Source organism: Cryptomeria japonica, chromosome 7 (genome assembly GCF_030272615.1).
Source record: "Cryptomeria japonica chromosome 7, Sugi_1.0, whole genome shotgun sequence".
Classification (NCBI taxonomy): Eukaryota; Viridiplantae; Streptophyta; class Pinopsida; order Cupressales; family Cupressaceae; genus Cryptomeria; species Cryptomeria japonica.
Genome location: NC_081411.1, coordinates 652,887,971 through 652,910,778, shown reverse-complemented (window position 1 = coordinate 652,910,778; position 22,808 = coordinate 652,887,971). Strand labels below are relative to the sequence as shown.

At 37.3% G+C, this 22,808-nt stretch overlaps 1 protein-coding gene across 8 annotated transcripts in view; it reads right to left on the bottom strand.

The window, feature by feature from the left end:
* The window catches only part of LOC131071210 (probable methyltransferase PMT23), a 220,136-nt gene that overhangs the window by 62,360 nt on the left and 134,968 nt on the right, over positions 1-22,808 (bottom strand). For all 8 annotated transcript variants that reach the window (XM_059207664.1, XM_059207662.1, XM_059207660.1 and 5 more), the window contains 2 exons: positions 15,063-15,333; positions 14,654-14,764 (listed from right to left, as the gene is read on the bottom strand). In XM_059207664.1, the coding sequence (XP_059063647.1) occupies positions 14,654-14,764; positions 15,063-15,333 (382 nt within the window). The remainder of the gene's footprint in view (positions 1-14,653; positions 14,765-15,062; positions 15,334-22,808) is intronic.

Sequence of the window (22,808 nt, the reverse complement as noted above, 5' to 3'; positions counted from 1 at the left end):
GCCAAAGAAATAATTAGAAGGGTTTCAGCTCAAGGTTATTGCTCAGAATTCATTGCCAGCAGCCTATAAGAGGAAGCCAAGGGTTTGTTTGGAGGAATTACACCATACTGGAGCTACATCAACGAATTAGAGGGGTAAACAGGGTCAAAATCGGTGATCTCTCCTGGCAAGGTTTTAAAATAGGCTTCAGAATTGTCAGTTATTCATTCAATTGTTTTTGATAATTATTGATTAGAAGAATAAAACATGTTGGAGCAGTTGGAATACCTTGGAAGCTCCTATAGCAGCATCTTCATTCAATAAAGTCAATAAAGAAGCCCTCCAGGCAAGGCATTGGACTCCTGGTAGGCCAGTTTGGCATGTTAGTGTTGAAATTTAATTATTCATTGCATTTATTAGTTGTTGTTAATAAATCAAACATTCTGAAATTTAGTTTCATTAGTAGTGATTTGTTCTTAACTAGAATTGCAAATTGCCTTATTCAATCTATCATTCAAAAACCCTCAAAAACGCATAAAAACCAAAAACCCTCGTCAAAACTAAAAATTACATCGCTAGTCAAAGATTTAGTTGAGACAAACCAAATCAGATTGTGCCAATATCTCAGTTGGCATCTTTCAGTTTCAAGTTTTTTTCCATGTTGGATCTTCTCTTGTGAATCTTGATTAACAGGCTCGTCGTTTTGTGAAGTCTTGACTCTTCAAAAAGCTCGCTCAGGCTGTCCACTTTTAATTCATTATCAAAACGGTCGCAAATGTCTTCATACGCTGTACACTCCATAATGAAATGCCATTTTTTTTCTACTGTCCTCTTGCTACAAAACAGGCACGTTCTTTCTTCCCACTCTTCTTTTGGCACCTTCCATCTGCCAATTTCACATCTCAAATGGTGAGATCCAGTCCTTAATTGTGGAATTAGAATTTTGGCCTTGCTATTGATAGCGGATCTCAAATATTCTTTTTCATAATGTGCCCAAGTAGGGTTGAATTCTTTAATATAGTATTCTTTTTCCCTGCCTAGCTGGTTTATCCGCATGGCATTCCTAAATTTCTCTAAGACCCATTTTTTTATCTCCTCTTTATTGTTGGGACAGTCGTGCAAATTTATGTCCCACTAGTTCAGCTGATGGATCGAATTCTGAAAATTCAGAACAGCAGCTTGATTCGGAGGGAAGTGAGTATGAAGAGGCTCCAGAAGGGCCTGAAAGTGATCAAGAATATAGGGGTATAGTTGCCCAACTCTCTAGCTTCCACAAAAATGAATCATTCAGAGTTCGAGGAGCATTGGGAGAGCATCGACTTGTTGCTCTAATTGATACTGGGGCTACTCACAACTTCATTGACGCTAGGATTGTCGCCAAGAGGGGCCTTATCACTAATGATGTAGAAGACTTCAAGGTCATGGTGGCTGATGGATCAACCATTGGTTGTAAACGGATGGTGTCAAGCATGTCAATGAAGCTTGGTAACTATGAAGTCAAGGATGACTTCTATGTTGTCAATATTGGAGGGACTGATGATGTGGTCCTTGGCATTCAATGGCTGCGATCTCTTGGTGAGATCACTCTTAACTTGCAAACCATGGAGTTAAATTTCATGTCTGAAGGAAAGAAGGTGGTTTTGTGAGGGATGTCTAATGGAGGCCCGCGGATTGTATCTCTGAAGAGAATGGAGAGGCTGATCCGTCATAACCAAGTCGAGTGGGCAGCAGAGTGTGTGATAATGGCATCAAACCCATCAAAAGACAAGGGCAGCTACACTATTGATATTCAAGCTCTAATCACAAACAAGATTCACAGTTAGTGGCTAGGAGAGGGTGGCAAACTGAAGAATATTCAGGATTCCAAGTCATGGTAGCTAGTGGTCACAAGTTACTATGCACACAGAAGATTACAAATCTTCGCATCAGATTGGGAGATGGTTATGAGCTCCAGGATGAGTTCTATGATGTGGACATGGGTGATTATGACGTTATTTTTTGGATGGCATCATTGAGAGAGTTTACTCTCAACATGGAGAGAGTAGAGATGAGGTTCCAGCATGAGGGCAGGACCGTGGTACTCAGAGGATTATCAGATGGCAGTTGTACGGTAGTTTCTTTGAGGAGGATGGAGAGGTTGTTCAGACATGATGATGTTGAGTGGGCAGTGGAGTGCTTGATTATGCCAGCATCACCAGAGCCACAGGTTAAGAGTCATCCGCCTGATACGCAGGACATCCTTGATAGACATGGCAAGGTATTTGGCAATATTCCACATGGCGTTCCTCCAGATAGGGGGATAGAGAACATCATTGAGTTAGAAGAGGGGATAAGCCCATTATGATCACGCCCTATCGTCATCCAAAGAAACACAAGGATGAGATAGAGATAGCCATCAAGGAGTTGTTGGAGATAGGGCACATTAGGCCAAGCAAAAGCCCTTTTGCTTCAGCAATTGTTTTGGTTAAGAAGAAGGATGGAACAATGCGCATGTGCATTGACTACAGGGCCTTGAACAAGAAAACCATTAAGAACAGGTACCCCATTCCGAGGATAGATGAGATGATAGATGAGCTACATGGGGCATGCTTCTTCACAAAGATAGATTTGAGATCAGGGTATCATCAGATCAGTATGAGGGCAAAGGACATTGAGAAGACAACTTTTCGGTGTCACTATGGTCATTTCGAGTTTCTGGTTATGCCATTTGGGCTAACCAATGCTCTTGCTACTTTTCAGAGTTGCATGAACCAGGTGTTCAGGGGGCAATTGAGGAGATTCGTTTTGATTTTCTTTGACGATATTTTGGTCTTTAGCAAGACATGGGAGGAGCATTTGCAGCATCTTGAGGAGGTGCTATCTATTTTGGAGAGAGAGTCACTGTATGCCAAGGAGTCTAAGTGTGAGTTCGAGATGACAGAGCTTTTGTACCTTGGTCATATTATCAGTGCAAAGGGAGTTCGGGTGGATCCTGAAAAGATTAGAGCTATTGCTGATTGGCCCACGCCTACGAACCTTACTCAGCTTAAGGGGTTCTTTGGCTTATGTAGTTTTTATAGGAGGTTTGTTAAGGGGTTTTCTCAGATAGTTCCTCCCTTGACAGATCTTACTAAGAAGGGGCCCTTCATGTGGATAGGGGCAGCACAGAGGTGTTTTGAGCATTTCAAGCAAGTGATGTCTTCATGTCCAGTCCTAGCTCTACCAGACTTCACGAAGCCTTTTAAGCTTCATTGTGATGCATCGGGTGATGGGGTTGGACCAATATTGATGCAAAAGAAGCACCCCATCGCTTTTGAGAGTAGGAAGCTTCGAGGTGTGGAGAGGAGCTATTCTATTTATGATCGTGAGATGTTGGCTATCATGCATGCCTTGGCCAAATTCCGATCCTACTTGGTTGGAGGGAAGTTTGTGATCAAGACGGATCACAATAGCATTAAGTATTTCATGAGCAAGCGAGACTTGAATGACAGGCAGCAGAAGTGGGTCACTAAATTGCAGGCTTATGACTTTGACATTGAGTTTGTCAAAGGGAAGAAGAATGTAGTAGTTGATGCCTTATCCAGAAGACCTCACATTTGTGTTCTTGCAGAGATTACAGGAGATTGGAGGGATAAGATTATAGCAGAATATGTCGGAGATACTTGGGCTTCTAGTTTGATTTCAGGTACTATACAGGATGGTCGCTATGAGGTGATAGATGGATTGATCAGATTTCAAGACAGGGTTTATTTGATTCCCTCATCACAGTTGAGAGAGGCGATACTAAGGGCATTTCATGATGCGCCTACAGCTAGGCATCTAGGGGTCTTCAAGACCTACAGGCAAATCCGAGAGCGATTCTCATGGAGAGGGCTCAAGGATGATGTTCAGAGGTATGTCAGGGAGTGTGCAGTTTGTCAGCAGAATAAGGGAGAGCACAAGTTTCCTGCAGGTTTAATACAGCGCTTGCCCATTCCGGACAGGAAATGGGAAAGCATTTCTATGGACTTCATCACTGGTTTACCACGAGTGCAAGGAAGAGATGGCATTTATGTGGTGGTCGACAGATTGACAAAGTTTGCTCACTTCTTTGCTATTCCTTCTACTTACACAGTAGCTCAGGTGGCAGATTTGTTCTTCAGAGAGATTTTTGGGTTGCATGGGCTACCGAGATTTATTGTTAGTGACAAGGATAGCAAGTTCATGAGCGCCTTTTGGCAGGAGTTGTTCAGGCTGTGCGGTACAGATCTTACACCTAGTACGAGCTACCATCCTCAGACAGATGGGCAGACGGAGATAGTAAATAAATGGGTGGAAGGTTATTTACGGAACTATGTGATTGCACAGCAGAGAGCTTGGGTCAGGTGGTTACACATGGGGGAGTATTGTTACAATACCACATATCACATGACCATCAAGATGACTCCATTTATGGCATTGTATGGGTATGAAGCACCAAGCTTCATGGATTTGGCTTTGGGGGACAGCAGAGTGCCCAAAGCCAAGGATCTGTTGCAGGATAGTCAGGATATCCTGAGAGCGCTCAAGGAGAATATACAACAGGCTCAAAATCAACAGAAGTTGTATGCTGACCAACATAGGGTAGAGCGCAGTTTCAAGGTGGGGGACATGGTGTATTTGAGGCTACAGCCATATCGGCAATCATCGCTCAAGAGGAGCAGAGCAGAGAAGCTGAAGCCTAGATTTTATGGTCCCTACAGGGTGATTCGCAGGGTGGATGAAGTCGCCTATGAGCTTGAGCTTCCAAAGGGCAGTCGGGTACACAATGTATTTCATATGTCTAGGCTTAAGAAAGCCATTGGTCAGAGTGTAGTACCTTCTGCAGATTTACCCCCTTTGGATGAGGAGGGGAAGCTCGTGTTAGTACCTAAGGCTATTCTGGACACCAGAGAGAGGAAACTCAGAAATAGGATAGTGAAGGAGTATTTGGTCAAATGGAGAGACCTATCGAAGGAAGATGCTACATGGGAGAATGAGCAGGTGATACAACAAGCTGGAATGAGATTGCTTGAGGACAAGCAATTTCAAGGGGGGTGGACTGTAATGTCCCCACTTTAGCAGTTGACCAAGTGTATGTGCGTTAGCCTAGCTCTACATGGCCCCAAGGGCTAACGAAGGGTTTAAGGGAATCCTAGAGTGTTTTGTCCTAGTCATTTCCAGTTTGGGCTAAAACGGAGTTGATTTACTTAGTTTCAGGCATACTTACTATTTTTAGCAAGTCAGCAGGACACAACGAAGGCTAGCTTTGGTGATTGGATTCGATACTCCTCGGCGAGAGCTTTCCGACGAGCTATCACTCGCGCTATTCGGAGTCCGATTGCTAATATATTTTAATGCCTAAAGTGTTATTAAAGTAACATTTAATTTAATTGTTAAATATTAAAGTGTTACTTTAATATTTATTTTATGGGGATGTGTGCAAATCAAAGGGGCACCCAAGGGAGACATAAGTGAATATTTTAATATGTTTTATATTGCACATTTTTTATCCCACATTGCTCAAGTGAGTTGGGTCGACCCTTGGAGAAAGAATAAAAGGAAGCTTTTGTGGCTTCACTCAGCATGTTGAATATGAGAAGAAATTGATGTGTGAGTTGCAGATCCGTTCTTGGCATTAGGGGACGTCTATCCTCTCTTGTGACATTCTAGACGTCATTCCTTTGGGGTTTGGCCTTTGAAATCCATTGCTATCAGCTTCATTAGTAGGCAGATTGGGTGCATCTCCAGCTACAAGCAGATTTGGTGTTTTTGCTCATACCTTCTTCACTCCTTGTCCAATGCTTATGCCATTCTGAAGGGATGATTTTATGAAGATATTGGACTAATTGAAGACAAATTAAAACTGTAGCGTAGCACTATTCATGTTACTGTAGCATGACACTATTCACGCCACTGTAGCGCGGCACTATTCACGTTACTGTAGCACGGCACTATTCATGTTACTATAGCAGCAAGATGGGAAGTCATTGTTGGAACATTATGTCAAAAATGCTGGAGTATTTAGTGAGTTGAAAAACCTGCTATGTATTTGATTTTATTAATTCTGGAAATAATATCATATCAGCAGTAGTTCAATCTTCATGTTGCATATTATTGTAATTTCCTTCTAGTTTATGTTATGTGATTTCAAATCTATGCAAAGACTTAAAAACAAACAAACATTTCATTTCGAAGCCATAAGGGGGTTTAAACATTAAACGGAGAAATAAGGAGTTGGATGCAAACTGTTTGACTAAATTCCTATCAGCAGTTGGTTTAGTCTTTGGGCATTCTAGGGTGTCGATTACACTTTGCTTGTCCCTTTCTATCGATCTGAATAAACTGATGGGCGATCTTTTCTATACGGTTGTCTGCCTTGTGTTTTGTGTTCTCCCCTTTCTATGGGTTACAGTGCCTTCCACTGCTCACTCCCTCTGCAAATACGGTGCCTCCACTGCTCACGGTGCCTTCCACGGTGCCTGCTCATGGTGCCTTTGCTGATACTCGTAGAGAAAAGTCTCCATCTTGTTGTCCTCATTTTTGTTTTCAAAAATGAAGGACCATTACATGAAATTTTTGTGAAAAAATGAAAAAATTTACCCTATGGCATGCTTCTCGAGGCAAAATTTCGACTAATCCTTGGACTGGCTTAATCCTCAGTCCATCCTCGAACTACGTTTCGAATATCGTCAAATTCTGGGTTCGTTTGCTATGTCTTTCCTTCAATTTTGGGTTTTAAAATCCCGACTGCAGGTGGAGAATTTTTTTCAAACTGCAAGTTTTAATGATATTCATTGTTTTGGTCTTTGTAGGGGAATTTTTGACTTATTACATGTGCACTTTTATTTAAAAGATGTTATTTGTAATTTGTTTTAAATTTCCCTTTTGTTGTTTTTATCTTTTTATTGTTTTTTGGTCATTTTTAGTTAAAATAGGGATTTTTTGGCTCAACTGCAAGTAAACTTGCAGTTTGGTCAAAAGACCCCTACTTTAATGGTTTTTGCATGTAATAGGGATTTTAAATCCCCATTACATATGTGCAAGCAAGTATAACTTGTTGTAGGGATTTTATTTCCCATTTACAAGTATTTAAAACTTGCAGTTTGCTCCAAAAAACCCAATTTTGCCTTGCAAGTGCATTTTTGACAATTTTTAAACTTGTCATTTGTCCAAAAAATCCCGATTTTGGCTTGGTAAGTGAAAAAGTGAATTTTAAACTTGCTATTTGTCTTAAAAATCCCGATTTTGCCTTGTAAGTGAAAAAGTGACAATTTAAAACTTGCACTTTGGTCCAAAAAACCCGATTTTGCTCATAAAGTGCATTTTTGACATTTTAAACTTGCTATTTGGCCAAAAAATCCCGATTTTGCCTAACATGTTGAAAAAGTGAAATTTTAAACTTGTCATATCCTCCAAAAAACCCGATTTTCATTGTTTCATACATTTTAAACTTGCTATTTGTTCCAAAAAACCCGAATTGCAAGGAAAAACATGTTTTTTGAGGATTTTTAGCAAATTTTTGTGGAGATTTTTTGGGAGATAGAAGGTGTTTTGGATTCCTCCCTATTTTTATGCATTTTCAAACACCTTTCACGCCACATGGAGGTTAAGATTGCTGGTTTTTAGCTTTATAACAGCAAACACGTTTTTGCCAAAAAACCACATTTTTCTTCATTAAAAATGCCACGAATCAGCAATGTTATGAATCGTTTTGGCTTGGTATGCTAAGGTATTGAGGTTAGAAAGAGTCTTGGCCATTTTCCATGCCATTTCTCATGCATTTGCTGCCACGTTTTTCAGTTTTGGGCATTTTTTCAAAAACGTGGCTAGGGTTTTGGAATACGGTTAATTTCTTTTTAAGAGATATTCTGCTTTATTTCAAAGATTGATTATCTTTTGGAGAGGCATTTTCACATTGGAGCAAGGTAAGATTTATTTTCTTCTTGTTTCTTTTTTCTTGTTTTCTTGTTTTTTCCTTTCTAGTTGTAAATTTGTAAATGGTTGGTTCTTCCCCAAAAATCAGATTTTGTGAGAGAGATTTTCCCTTTTGTAAAGCAATTTTAGAATTGCATCGTTCTTCCCCATTTTCCCTCTTTACTTGTATTCAAGATTTTAAATTCCAATTACAAGTTGGATGAAAATCATTGTTCTTCCCTTACGAATAAAAGATTTAACCATCTTTTGTTGAAATTCCAAGTTGCAAAGATGAGAAATACCCATCCTTTCAAAATGGGATTTTTTTGAAATCCGGGTTGCAAGTTGAAAGTTCTTCCCATTTTTGCATTGGCAAAGTTCCAAGTGATCTTCTTGAAATTCATTTTTACCTATCCGCTTCCAATTCCCTCATCCGTACATACTATTTCATCCACTCATTTCACACATTCATTCGTTTTCCCCATTTAAAGTCTACCTGCAGTCAACCATCCAGAACCCGAAATTGGTCCAAAATGCACTCAAAAAACACTTGAAAATGAGTTTTAAAGGTCCAATTACAAGTGCAAACTTGTAGTTACCCATTACACATATGAAGTTGCATGTTTGTTCCCACATTTGCAAGTTAATGCTCTTGTTTTTCCCACACATGTAATGCAGCTTCCAAAACCCGAAATTCAGTTGTGAGCCCATTTTTGCATCAATTTATCCCTTCCCTTGTCAGTTCGGTTTGCACACACGATCTACCAAATCAATGGATTAAGGCATGGGCCTTATTTTGCAAGAAGATTTCAAGAATGAAGGATGATACAAAGAAGAGATACAACAACAATTCATGGTTGAGAGCATAGAATGCTTTCAAGACAAAGATGGTCATGACATGAAAAGAGGAAGGCAGCCCGTTCCCTCTTGAAAAGCTAGTACTACCCCAAGCAAGAAGACAAGGATGCAAGTTCCCGTTCCGGTTCAAGATGTCTTTACCAATCTATAATACTTCAAGTTCTAGCATCCTGAAGCGACATGAAGATCATCACAGACAAAGGATGATGCAGTTAGAGTCGTGTCTTTAGACACATGGAATAATTTTAGTTATGCATTTGTAATTTCGTTTTGACAAGTTACATGTAAAAGTATTTTTGTAAAACGCAAGTTACACATTACTTGCACTTATGTAATTACATGTAAGGCAACTACAAGTTGTGTCCAATTAGGACTGTAGTTGGAATAAGTCTTAGTTAGTTAATGAAGTCTTAGTTAGTTATTGAATGAGTCTTGGTGGTTGAGAGAATCTCTCAAGTTAGTTAGGATCCTCCCACCTTTTTCTCAAGGCTCCTCTCCTTTAAATAGAAGAGAGGGTCCATTGTAATTTTTATCTTTTGGAAAGCAAGCAAAAACTCTGCCAAATTTACAGCAAGAAGTCTTTGAGCTTATGTATGTGGATTGAAAGTTTTTGAAGAATAATAAAAAAGGATTACTCAAGTTTTGAGTCTTTGAGCTACATGTTTGAGTTTGAATCTTTTATTTCTTCTATGCCAAGTATTTCTAAAGGAGCTTAGTCCAATCTGATTTGAAGTCTTTGAGCTGCAAGTAGAGAAGATTAATTAAAATAGGAAATCTCTAGAAGGAGCAACAAGTCTTTGAGCTTGCGTCTATTCTTGAGGAAAAATTATTGTTTGATAAGAAATAGCAGCAAGTCTTTGAGTTTGCATTAGTTCTTGTCTTTGTGTTAAAAGAATAAATTATTCCAGTCTTTGAGCTGTTGTCTTTTATTCATTGTAAAATTTAGTATAGCAAAGGGTAGATAGGACTTCCAATAGTCAAGTCTTTGAGCTTGATATTGCTGTCCCGTCCCGAAGGAAGTGACGGAAGTCTTTGCGCTTTCAGGAAACTTCATTTCCTTTCTCTTATTTCACTTGAAAGTGGTTACTGCGGTTATTCAATCGCTATCCTTTTCTGTGAAGAGAAAAGGATATTGTCTTTCTTGAACAAAGAAGAAAGATTGTTGTCCCATCCCATTTTATTTTCCAAGTTGTAGTTAGATAGGGGGAGCCTTCCCTTAATTAGGAGAGTTTTTACTCGTGTGCTGTGGTTGAAACCACAATTTTGTATATTTCCCCAAGTGTACAAAATTTTCAACCAACACATCTCACGGTTTGAGCATATCGCAAATGTCTCTAACGTGCTTTTTCTCCAAGTCTGCATAGCATAGGAAGCATCTATTAGCCAAACAAAGGCCTCTCTTGCAAAGATTGTCCAAAGTGAGGATCTTATTTTGAAGTAAAATACAGAAGAAAATGTTAGCTTTAGGGGTGAGGGCATTAAACCAAGCTCTGACCCAAAGATGAGGGGGGGATGGGGAAGAGGCCAACAAATAGACAGCTGAAGCAACAAGGTACAGACCCAAAGAGGTATCCTTCCACACCATCAAATCCTCTAAAAGCTATTGATCAACCACAATAGAATTTAGGGACGATTGAAGGGGGAGAAGATCTCTGTTGATTTCAGAAAGATTAACTAACCTCCCATTAACACAATAATCAAACACCATATGTCCAAATCTGATAATACAATCTTACATAAACAGTCTGAAAGAAGGAATATTGCACAAAGGCTCATGGCCAATCCAACTGTCCTCCCAAAATTTGATCAATCTTCCAAAGCCAACTTTCCAAAAGATACCTTTCTCAAGGATGAATTTGACTCGAATAACATTGTTCCAAAGGAGAGAACCATTAGGAAGAGACCGATTATTTATGAAATCCCTTAAGGCGTCAACATGAGGTAAATATTTACTCCTCCAAATGGAGCTCCACTCCCCCTTGGAGTTAAAGATCCTCCAAATCTGTTTTGCCAATAACGTATTATTGAAGTCTTTAAGATTTCTCAAACCAAGGCCTCCCAATTTCTTAGGTTCACAGACACTATCCCATGCCACCAGGGGGATTCTCTTCCTTTCTTCCACTCCTGACCATAGAAATCAATTCTGAATCCTCTCAATAGCCTCAACAAATTTGGAAGGAATTTTGAAAAAGCTCAATGCATAAACCGGTAAATTTTGAAGTGAAGACTTGAGGAGTTGGCTTTTACCTACTTGACTCAAAAGAGCCCCTTTCCCGCTAGAAAGTTTTTTGTTGAACTTGTCGATCAGCGACAACCAAAAAGAATTAGGAATTTTAGAACAAAGAGGCAAACCCAAATAGATAGATGGGATATTACCAATGATAGACAAAGAAAGATTTTAGATATCTAAAATCTTTCTTTATCTCACATCAAGAGTATTGAAGAAGAAAAGAGAAATTTTGGCAAAGTTGATTTTTTGGCCTGAAGCTGATTCATACAAGGTAAGAACTCTTTTAATGGTTCTAGCCTACCCCACTGAAGAGCTGCCAAGAACAATAGTGTCGTCCACAAACTGCTGATGGGAACAGACCAAACTTGCTGATGGTCTAAGGCCTTTCAAGACCCCTGAATTAACCATTTTTTGCATATATCTTCCCAAACTCTCAACCATGAAAGTGAAAAGAAGGGGAGACATGGGATCTCCTTATCTGAGACACCTGGACACATTAAAAAATGGGAGGGAGATCCATTAATGATAATCGAAGATCTGGCAGTAGAGATTAGCTGCCACACAATATCCTTGAACTTCTTGTTGAAGCCAAAAACAGCCAGAACTTTAATCAAGAAATGCCAATCCACCCTATCATAAGCGTTAGAAAGATCAAGCTTCAGCAAGAAACCTTGTTGTTTATAAACCTCCAAAGAAAGTATATTCTCATGCACAGTCACAATAGAATCCAGAATTTGCCTTCTCAAGACAAAACCATTATGTTGCTTTGCAATAATATGAGGAAGGATGACAAGCAGTCTAGAGGTAAGGACTTTACAGAAAATCTTGTAGACAAAGTTGCAACAGAGGAAGAATGACAAGCAGTCTAGAGGCAAGGACTTTAGAGAAAATCTTGTAGACAGATTTCCTTCTTGTTGCTACGACAATAATTCTATTGTAATCTTTATGATTCTGAAACGGTTGCAAATCAGGTCAAACTTTGTTGCCTGAATCAATTTGTTATCAGAATTTAAATGGAGAAAATATATTTGTGTGGAGAACTATTAGTTTTGTTGTGAATTCTTATTCATTTAATAACTGTTACTATACAATGCTAAACCTGCATGCTGTAACCTTTCCTATAAGTGAATTATTCTATAAGATTATCAGAGTGTTTGAGAATTTGGGCAAATTCCTATTTAGAAGCATGCCAACTATTTGTCAAATTGTTTGAGGTTTAGAGAGAAAAGTGGGTTCAAATTTGAGCAGGGATATTACAAATTTGGCTCAAACAATAACCATAGAGTTTTCCTATTCTGTCTTAAAATCTTAACACCAAAAGAATAGCAGAATCTAGAAAACAATCTGAGCTACCCTCATTGGCACAGTAATTACAGCCTATATAGCTTTTATGTGTAAGGACAAAGTTACCTAACAATGATAAAGCTAAACTAACTCGACTATGTAAATTCACATAGCATTTGCAAATTTAATAATGTTAGATAGTCTTATGTAAAAGCTTGCTGAGATTTTAGACATATTACTTGTGGAATAGTTCATTTCTTAAAACAAATAACTTTGGTAATAATTGTTTAAGACAAAATACCTTAAAAAAATTTAGGGCATTTTTCAGTAATGGCAAATAAAGAACATTTATAAGAGCATGATCCCAGTTCAATCACAGACTAGGGCAACAAAGCCCATAAATTCTATGGATATATGGTGAGGCGTTCTGCATAATAGTTCAAGGGTATAGTTCAGTCTGACCCATGTTTACATATGGTCCAAACTTACTCAATCCCCCACTAGATAACTTCACCCTGTAAGAAAAATTCCAAAGATTACAATTTTCCAAAATTTTAGAGTTTTGAACACAAATGCAAATAACATACATCAATTAGTCAAAAAGTAAATAATTAGGAAATGTTACTTTTGAAGATGTGTAACACATTGTTTTGGGAAATGCAAAATGTAGCTTCAAAGAATTTCAAAACAATGGCAAAAGAAAATGGAGATTTGTGAGACCTTGGTTGAACGAAGAGTTCCTAATTTTACCAAATTGACGAGTTCAAACATGCAAATAATTTAACTATTCTGCATGATCTTGAAGACAACAAATGACTTGAAATATTAAGCAATTTTTTAGTTACTATAAGACAAAAGGTAAGATTTGTTACAAGAAATTGGAAATGGGTGTCTCCTGCTTGGGAACTACGAACATAAGTTGTCTGAGCTCCTTCTTTCTCATGGCTTCTATAACAAGTTGAACCATAAACTATTCTACTTTTGAATTACTCCCCTTTTAAAAAAAAAAATTAATCTTTTCTATTATTTTAAAATTGAATGGTAACAAAGAATTTTATGAAAAATAATAGTAATAATTGATAATATTAATTCTACTTAATAATTATACTATTTTTAATATTATAACTTAATGTTATTTGCAATTTTGCATTCCTATGTCGATTTCCCTTTAGTTTGAGGTCCACTTGACAAAATGTTTGTCATGCCCCGCACTGAAAATACAAAAATATTTTATTCTCACACATATATGTTTATGCATCATGAATAATATAATTATTCAAATATCAGAGATTCAGAACCTAAAACACCCAATCTTATTCACACACATGCAACCTAGCTACATGAGCCTAGGTGAGAGTAAGTATCGATTCCATCATAACAAGCTACCTTCATCGGCTAGGGCCCTTTTCCCCAATGATGCTCTCTCTCCAACCTGAGCAAATATCAACGATTTTTTTATCACTTGCACAATTAGTTGAGTATAATCATTCGTATTTGTGCTTCAACAACCCTTAACATAATTAAGTTGTTTTACCTAATTGCTTATTATTAAACAATTAATACACAATAATTTAATAATTAAGCTAGACTAATTGAATGGGATGTGACAGAGAATGTTGTTTTCGAAAAAGCAATTAACACTGTTAAGATAATTAGGGATAAATGCATAACTGAGCATCTTCTAAAGTTCAGAAAACTTTAGATAGTTGGCCTTAATACAAATACAGATTATGAAGATAATCTTGTAATCAGTCTTCTGAAACATCTGATGTTGATAAAGGAAAAGATGATTGAGATAAAGAAGATAAACACTGCCAAGACTTCTATGAATCTACAGCTTTTAACTATTCCACTGTAAACAAATATCAATGTCCATGGTCATCCTATTCTTACTTGAAGTAGATTTAAGACAAAAGGAATAAAATGGACCACTGCATTCAAACAACTCCTAAAAAATCTAATAGACACATGGCATATATTACCAGAAGATACATCAAGACAAAATATGCAAAAGAGTCTCTCATCTCAAGGACAAAAGCCTGCCTCACTCATTGCATCAGAAATATGGAGGAGAATATTTTCTCCTATCCAATTTAGCGCATCCATTTCTAAATTAGGCATTATGAACTTCCTGAAACTCAAAAAAGATACAAGTCATATATCCCCAGAAAGGGACTTTGAGCATAAGGAGATAATATATGCATTGAATCGTGACAAAGAATGGACGTCTTGAACCCTGCTCCTACTTCTTATTCTTTCCAAACATGTGCATCTATGTAAACTAGCTAATTACTTTAATTTTACTGTATATGATATACTAGCTTCCTGAGAAAAAGATGAATAAATTCTAGTTATTCTATGCAGTTGAAAGTTTTCAATGGATTTGAGGGGAATTGTAGACAATCATACTTTGCCATACATCATGATCTTGTGGATCATCCCGATAAACTGGTGTTGCAGACCATACAAAATACCCTCCTGGTCTGAGAATCCTATTAATCTCCAACAAAGGTTTGCCACCTGCAATCAAAAATCATAGTCAATGTAATGTTCTAAAGAGGGTTCTAACTTCAAACAGAAAAAACTGTTGACCTTGGAGAAACAAAGCACCTCAAAAGATTTGCTTTAGAAATCTAGGTATTTTGAAATACTACAATCGATTTTAATATAATTATTAATATAAACTTCCGGAGAAAATTTCCTTTGCTCTACACACTGCCTATAGAAACTCAACAAATAGGTCAATCTTTCTCTAGCAAGAACACCCCCACATAAGGGTAAATAAAATCACAAATTCTGAAAAAGAAGACATGCATACCATCGCCATACCAATGCACCCTACACCGTGCACAATGTATCACATCATACACATTGCTTGGGAAAACAAGCCTTTGTGTACCAATAACTAATAAAATAGCCGGAATGCCTCGCTCAAGAGCAAACTGAATTTGTGCTTCATGTTCATCCTTCGGAGCAAATGACATTGTCAGGACACCTTTGTCAAGAAGATGTCCACCAAAACTTGCAACACCACAACCCACATCTAGCACAACTCTTGTTTGTTTTCCCCATGCAATAATTGGGAATATCTGTTTTTCGAAAAGAGAACTAGTAGTTAGATTAGTGGATATTTGGATCAGCATTGGAAGAGTAGATTCTGGAAAGTATGACACCAGCATTCATTTGTATACAAATATCATCAAACTAGTATCTTTTTTCGGAAAAAAACTTTCTCCTCGCCAAATTTAAAATAAATATAAATGATTTTATCACACTCCTATCATTAGTGCATGAACATCTACATTGTGTGCACATGATTCTATTATAAAGCATCAAACCTTCTATCCACTTAAATTTTTAACGATTAAAAGTAAAATTATGTTGATATTTTGATCCACCTCTTTGGTAAGAATCAACTTTGAAAATCATGTTGAACCTTCCAAAGGTCAATAAATTCACATCTCTGACCTACCGAATAAGAAAAAAATCAATCCTTTATAATTATTAGAAAGAAATCTGAGTATATCCTGAATTACTGAGTGACTTCAAGGAACCAGACAAAGAATTCAATGGCAGTCAGAGTGTATGAATTTGAGTAATACATCTTTGAGGAAGTAAAAAATATGTATACAGTTGAGTTCCACAGAAACCACACCATGTGGGGAGACTTGGATCTGGCATGCTCGTGAACTTTTCATTAAACAAATTGAATAAGACCAGTGATATTGTATAACATATTTGAAGAAAATGAAGGTACATGATCCATATATGTCAACTGCTTCACTACAAAATGCATCATGTTGCCAAACTAAAGCTTAATACCAGGTTGCTTTTATACTGAGAGAAACATACAGTTGAAGGCATCAAATGTATAAAAAACAATGTTGTAGGTACAGAAGTGAACTTGAAGAATATGAAAATAAAGCGTGATTTGAGATCTCATATAAGATTAGTTGATTTAGATTATTAACAAAAAGAATTTAAAGGTACAACTCATGAACCACTTAGGGATCACCCACTCTCCCTCTTTCCAAAGACTTGATAAATTATTTGGTTTGAATTGGAAACCTTGCTGCCTTTGAAAAAAAATCATTTCCTTGACATTAAAAGATATGTGGAAGTTCTGTATACTATTTGAAAGAGGAGCAACCCAAATCTCCAAATAGCAAGAATCATTTATGTATATATGCTTCTTTGAAAGACTTTAGAACAAGAAGCTCAACGCAAACTTAAAGGAATTCAGAATAGAAATAAACAACTATGCAGTTTCATTAATGAAGATAGACAAAGTTATAAAGGATAATTCAACTTTACAAAAAAACTCTTACAAAAAAATTCTTCTAAACATACCTTTTCTATAGATGTTAAGTCAAGGAAAGTGATGAGGAACGAGACAGAACAAGATTTTCTAGATCAAACTAATAATTTGCTAGATGTCTACATGCAGCCGAATCCTGAAACTGACTCACTTGTATTCAATTTCTCTAACTCCCTTTAATTTTGTGTAATTGATTACATCATAGACCAGAATAAAATATAATATTATTACTATTACTCAACAAATAAAAAAATCATTTTACAACAAAACACTACTCCAATACTGTTGGAATATGAAGTCAGTTTTTGTTATTCCAGCAGTGACAAGTAGTCATCGAGTACCACAATAGTCTACTCTGGGCATGTGCCCAGCATGGACAAATGTCTACAATTCAACCAAAGATTGAAGTGACGGGGGGTTGCAAGGGGGCTGTCAAAACCCCCTACTCACCAAAGATGTTTTGGCGAGCCCATTAGGTCAAGATGAAGAAAAAAAAGGACTTACTATTTATAGCAATTTGACATGTTTGGCATGTAGTTGCATGAGTCACACTTTCTACTTTTAAACAACTTTCTATGAATGGGATTCTACAACTCGGATGTCTTATGCTATACGTAGTCATGGTTCTTGTACATTTTGAAGATTGTTGTAACAGCAAAATTTTCCTAAGAAATAAAATAAAAGAGATATTTGCCAGTGGTTTTTTCCTGGTACAATTTTACCAAGTTTTCCATGTAAATTTATGTTATCTGCTCACTATTTTTCTTTGATTAAATCTGCAATATAAATTTTCACAATAATTGGTATTAGAGCAAAGGTTTTTGTTTGGAAAATTTCATTTTTTGAGAAGTGAACAATGACTGGAAGCACAACTACCAGATTTGAGGTGCAAAATTTCGATGGTTCCAATTTTGCTCTGTACAAGCTAAAGATTCAAGCCTTATTGGTGAAGGATGGATGTGCCCTGACTCTCAAAAGGACAACATCAAAACTTGCAGCCATGACCAATGACCCAAGCAGATTGGGGTGAAAAGACAGCATGGATAGAGCAATAATCAAATTATCTCTAGCACATTTAGTACTATTCAATGTTGCAGAGGAGAAAAGTGCACATGAGCTGTGGACTAAGCTCAAAAAGTTGTATGAGATGAAATCATTCGCAAATAAAATTATGTTACGTCAACAGCTATATAATTTGAGGATGCATGGCATTCATCAATCATAGATCATCTAAACAATTTCAACATATTGACAAGCAAGTTGGCTTTAGTGGGGGTGAAATTCAAAGAAGAGGATAAAGGAGCAATATTATTATGCTCATTGCCTTAAACTTGGGATCAAGGCAGAAGACATCTCAAGGATCTTCCTCCACTAAAGCTCTAATTGCAAGAACCAGAACTCAAGAAAGAGAAAATGTTGAGCATGGACAAATTGAGTACAAATCTAGGATGCAAAAAAGAGTAAAATGTTGGAACTGTGGCAAAAATGGACATGTCAAAAAGGATTGCAAGCTGCTAAAAGAAAACAAAGAAAATCCTAGTTCCCATGCATTTGATGCAAACACAGTAGAAGTTCAAACACCATTGGAAGATGAAAAGGTATTAACTGCAAATTTGAGAAGCTCTTTACTTCATGTTCGAATTCTTGATTTTGGTGCATCCTTTCACATGATTCCACACAAAGGCTAGTTTTCTTCTTAGCAATCATGAGATGGAGGTATGGTTTACATGGGAGATTACAACCCTTGTGAAGCTATTGGTGAAGGTGAGGTAACAATCAAGATGTTTGATTTAGAGGTAAGGACTATTCAACATGTCAAACATGTACCAAGATTATAGAAAAGTTGTGTTGTCAATTGGAGTTTTTGATGAACAAGGCTACCATTTAGTGGAAAAAATAGTTGTCTCAAGATAACAAAGGAAGTGTTGTTTGTACTAAGGGGGAAAAAAGTTGGCAATCTCTACAGGATGGTTGGAGAAACTAGCAGCGGAGAGGTTGCAGTAGTGTCTAATGTAGAAAAAGACTTAGTATCAACTTGGCATCAATGGCTAGGCCATATGAGTGAGCGTGGTCTCGAGGTACTACTAGACATAGATCTTCTCCTAGGTGCCAAATCTAGATATTTAAATTTTATTCTCATAAAGTGTGCATTTATCTTTTCAAGAACTCTACAGTATTCTCTTATTTTAAGAAGCTTAAAGCTCTTGTAGACAATCATAAAGGTAAGACTAAAAAGTATGAGAATGTTTACTACTATATTTGAAAAATTAAATAGAGGAAGTAATAATAAAGATGCCAATGCATACCAGATACAAGAGTAAAATGTACCTTTATTTGCACATGAATTATTACAGAGAAGACTAGAGATGGTCGGCCATGGATTACAATTGACTCGACTATACCATACTACCTTCTTTGGCAATACACAATATATTGAAAGGACTTGACAATTGCCAATAGGAACACAACCGTCAACCAACCGACACATGTAACTACCCATGAGTGACAACCCACTTAATACAAACAATTAGTACATCGTCAAATAACCAATATTATAGAACATAACAATAGACATTGTCCACTGAATACAAGTAAATGTCAAGTAATATTTGGAAAGACTAACAACAAGAGTATAGACAATGACTTGTACGAGGAAACTCTAACTTGTAGTGTACCTGACAAATAAAATGGCGGTCTGGGGGCAATACGGGGTCAAGAGGCAACGCCCCTTGCGAGAGTGTGGGGCTAGCACCAAATTAAGACCTTCAAAACCACACGGAACTCCATGGCACACATCATTTTTGTGACTTTTTAAGACGCCAAGAATAATGTTGAAGAAGACAAAAAAAATAACAAAATTATGATCAAGTCATGCGGTAACCCAAGAAAGTCGCACGAGCTGCTTTATAGTATGAAGGGTTCTACCAAGCCATATAATGGGGAAGATCCTACCAAGCCGTACAATGTGAAAGATTGAATACCGTCACACTATGTCACAGTGAGACCTCCCCACAATGTCACAACAACAATGCCATACGTTGCTGATAAGGTAAGTCTGAATGCCAAAAACCAATTGCAAGAGTCATACACCAAAACCCCGTGGCAAATAATTGAATAGATGAAGCTGTCGTACAAATGATATAAGACCGGGCCATGCAACATGGTATGGATGAAGTCTTATGATAAATTTCCTCCAAGGCCATACGAGTATGATGTGAAAAGGTCATACGAGTTATTGAACTCGCACTCCCAACATATAGTGTTTTCGTATGGAAGAATGAATTAATCTCAATAAGGGACACTACTGTACAAAAAGAAAGTGGGGATGTTGTACGGTACCAATGTTACACTAAAGTTGTCGCGGTACGGTGGGTATAAGGTGTTGTACAATAAGTGTCTCTGAGGGTTGTATAGGTATGTGAAAGGTTTGTATGGTATGGTATAGGAGACATATTCCAATAGCAAGAAACCGTACAATGCCACCATATGAAGGTCGTACGGGGTAAATAGGAGGTCGTACATTGCAAGGAGGACCCCAAATCTGTATGCGAGGTGATGTTGCTAAGAGTGTTCAATGAGGTTATACACCTAGAACACATAAAGTTTGCCAAGACATGCCAATAATGGCCGTACGAACAATGTTCTTGTTTGATTGCTTCATGACATTAAGTCCCTCAGATATTATTTTATAGTCGATACTTTCATATCCTCCTTGCAATTTTTCCTTCACCAAATCTACTTTATAATTCCATTTTCCCTTATGTTGGCATACCTTGGAGTGGTGTTCGCTGATATTAGGAGAAGGTTGTTGCTGATAGAAATATAATCTTCACTGACCTTGGAGAAGGTTGCTGCTGAATGAAGAGTGTATTCGCTAAGTGTATATGTTGATTGATTAATTATGTCATGCAAATGACTTGCTTATATACTTGACTTATGGTGTCAAGTCTCAAGTCCACCTGCCTTGTCAATATAATAATAATATTATGTATATCGTCCAAATAGGTCTTGACCTATTAAGATGTTATTGCTTGATTGCCTTTACCACACACTACATGAGTTTGGACCCAGCCCAATTACATAATCGCTCAAAATACATATTTGATTTTACTGCCCAAATTGGGCCTACCCTATCTACAAGTTACATTATACATAGGTCTTGTCCTATCCATGGCAAGATATAATTACAAGTTACATGTATTTGATCCCAGCCCTAAGTTACATCATTTGCCTTCATGTTACATGCGTTTGGGCCCTGCCCTAAGTGGTTCGGATTGCATGAGATAATACATAGGAATTTTAATTGTCATTGACAACATTAAAATCTAATAGTCACGTATCCAAGCTAGCTACAATTTTCAACACTCCCTCTTAGCTAGGGAGGATAGCTGCCACTTGTCATGATCCATTCATGACCTTCATCTTGCATTGCCCACAAGGATGAATGTATAAGCTCTATAGAGTGTACCTGCAATAAAAACACATAAATATCATGAACTCATTTCATGATGTCCATCTTGCAGTGCCCGCAGAGGATGGATCCACCTTGTATTGTCCGCAGAGGGTGGAAAAGATCTTACACCTCAACCTTCTCCTAGAGAAGGATACAATGTCACCTTGCATTGCCCCCCACCTTGCATTTCCCGCAGAGGGTGGAAGATGCAAACTAAATTGCATCACTAAGATTGAAACTCCCTCTCAATCAATGATGTGTTCTCCACAATTCCAAGCTTCTCTCTGAAGTAATCAAACTTCACTTGAGCTGGAAGCTTGGTGAGAACATCTGAAACCTATTCATCAGTGCTAATATATTTCAACTGGATGGCACCTCTTTGTGCCATATCATGAACATAGTGATAATGAGTTTCCACATATTTTGACCTACCATGAAACACGAGATTATTAGACATTTTAATAAAACTCTGATTATCCCAATAAATAATAGTGGATTTCCAAGGGTGTCCAAACAACCCAGCAAGAAGTTTGCGAAGCCAAACTGCTTGTCTAGTTGCCACACTTGAAGCATTGTATTTAGCTTCTACAGTACTCAATGCAACAGAGGACTTTTTCCTACTGGCCCAAGAGATCATAGCGGAACCCAAGCTAAAACAAATTCCTGAAATGCTTTTCCTGTCAATAACACTTCCTACCCAATCAGAATCAGAGTATCCTTCCAAATTGATCATTGTGTTGATTGGATACTTCAGCTCATAGCCAACTGTTCTACACAAGTAACTCAGGATGTGCTTGGCTGCCACCAAGTGAACATGCTTTGGTTAGTTCATGAATTGGCTAAGTGCACTCACTGCATAGCAAATATCTTTAACTAGATACATCAAGGATCCAATCAACTGCCTGTACTCTAAAGCATCTGCAAAATCAGAATTAACTGCAGAAATACTCAACTTCTTTAAGTTAGTTTCCATAGGAGTAGACATAGATTTACAATCCATCATATCAAAGGCATATTTCCTTGACTAAAGATAAGATTTTTTCCATACTTTTAGTCCTAGACAATAATGCATTAGGCCTAGATACTTCATTCCAAATTCAGTGATTAAATCTTTCTTACATCTAATGATGAGACTATCTCCAATAGTTAGAAATGAATCATTCACATATATATAAGAAACAAAATTTAGCAATTCACTATTGAATACTTTTAGGGTGAAGATTAGAATCAGTATCATTCTTGCAAGATCCTAAACTAATCAAATACTTGTCAATCTTCTCATACCAAGCTCAAGAAGCTTGCTTGAGGTCGTGAAGAGCTTTTCTTTAATCTCCACACATGAGATTCTCTATCTTGATTCTCATAACCTTCTAGTTATTCAATATAGACAACATTAAGAAAAACAGTCTTTATATCTAACTTCCAGCCTACAGCATTATTAGTATATCTAGCAGCAAGAGCAAATGTTTCCTTCTAACTATGAGCTACACATCTAGCTTCATATTTTCTCAAAAACTTCCATATGGAACTCCCTCTAGATTCTTAATGTAAGTCTAAAGAAGATTGCATAATATAAGAATCAATCAAGGAAGGCAGCCATAAATCAAAGATGAGAAATGCCAATCTTTTCCTTACTTCACTTTTACGAAATGGACCCATAGCACAATCACTATGATCAAGGTATACCTTCAAGTGAAGAAACCAAGCTCCCTCTTAAGCTTGAAGGCATGGTAATTCAAGAATCTCTTGAAGAGAAGCATCAGCATGATTAAATATCCCAATAGAATGAATTA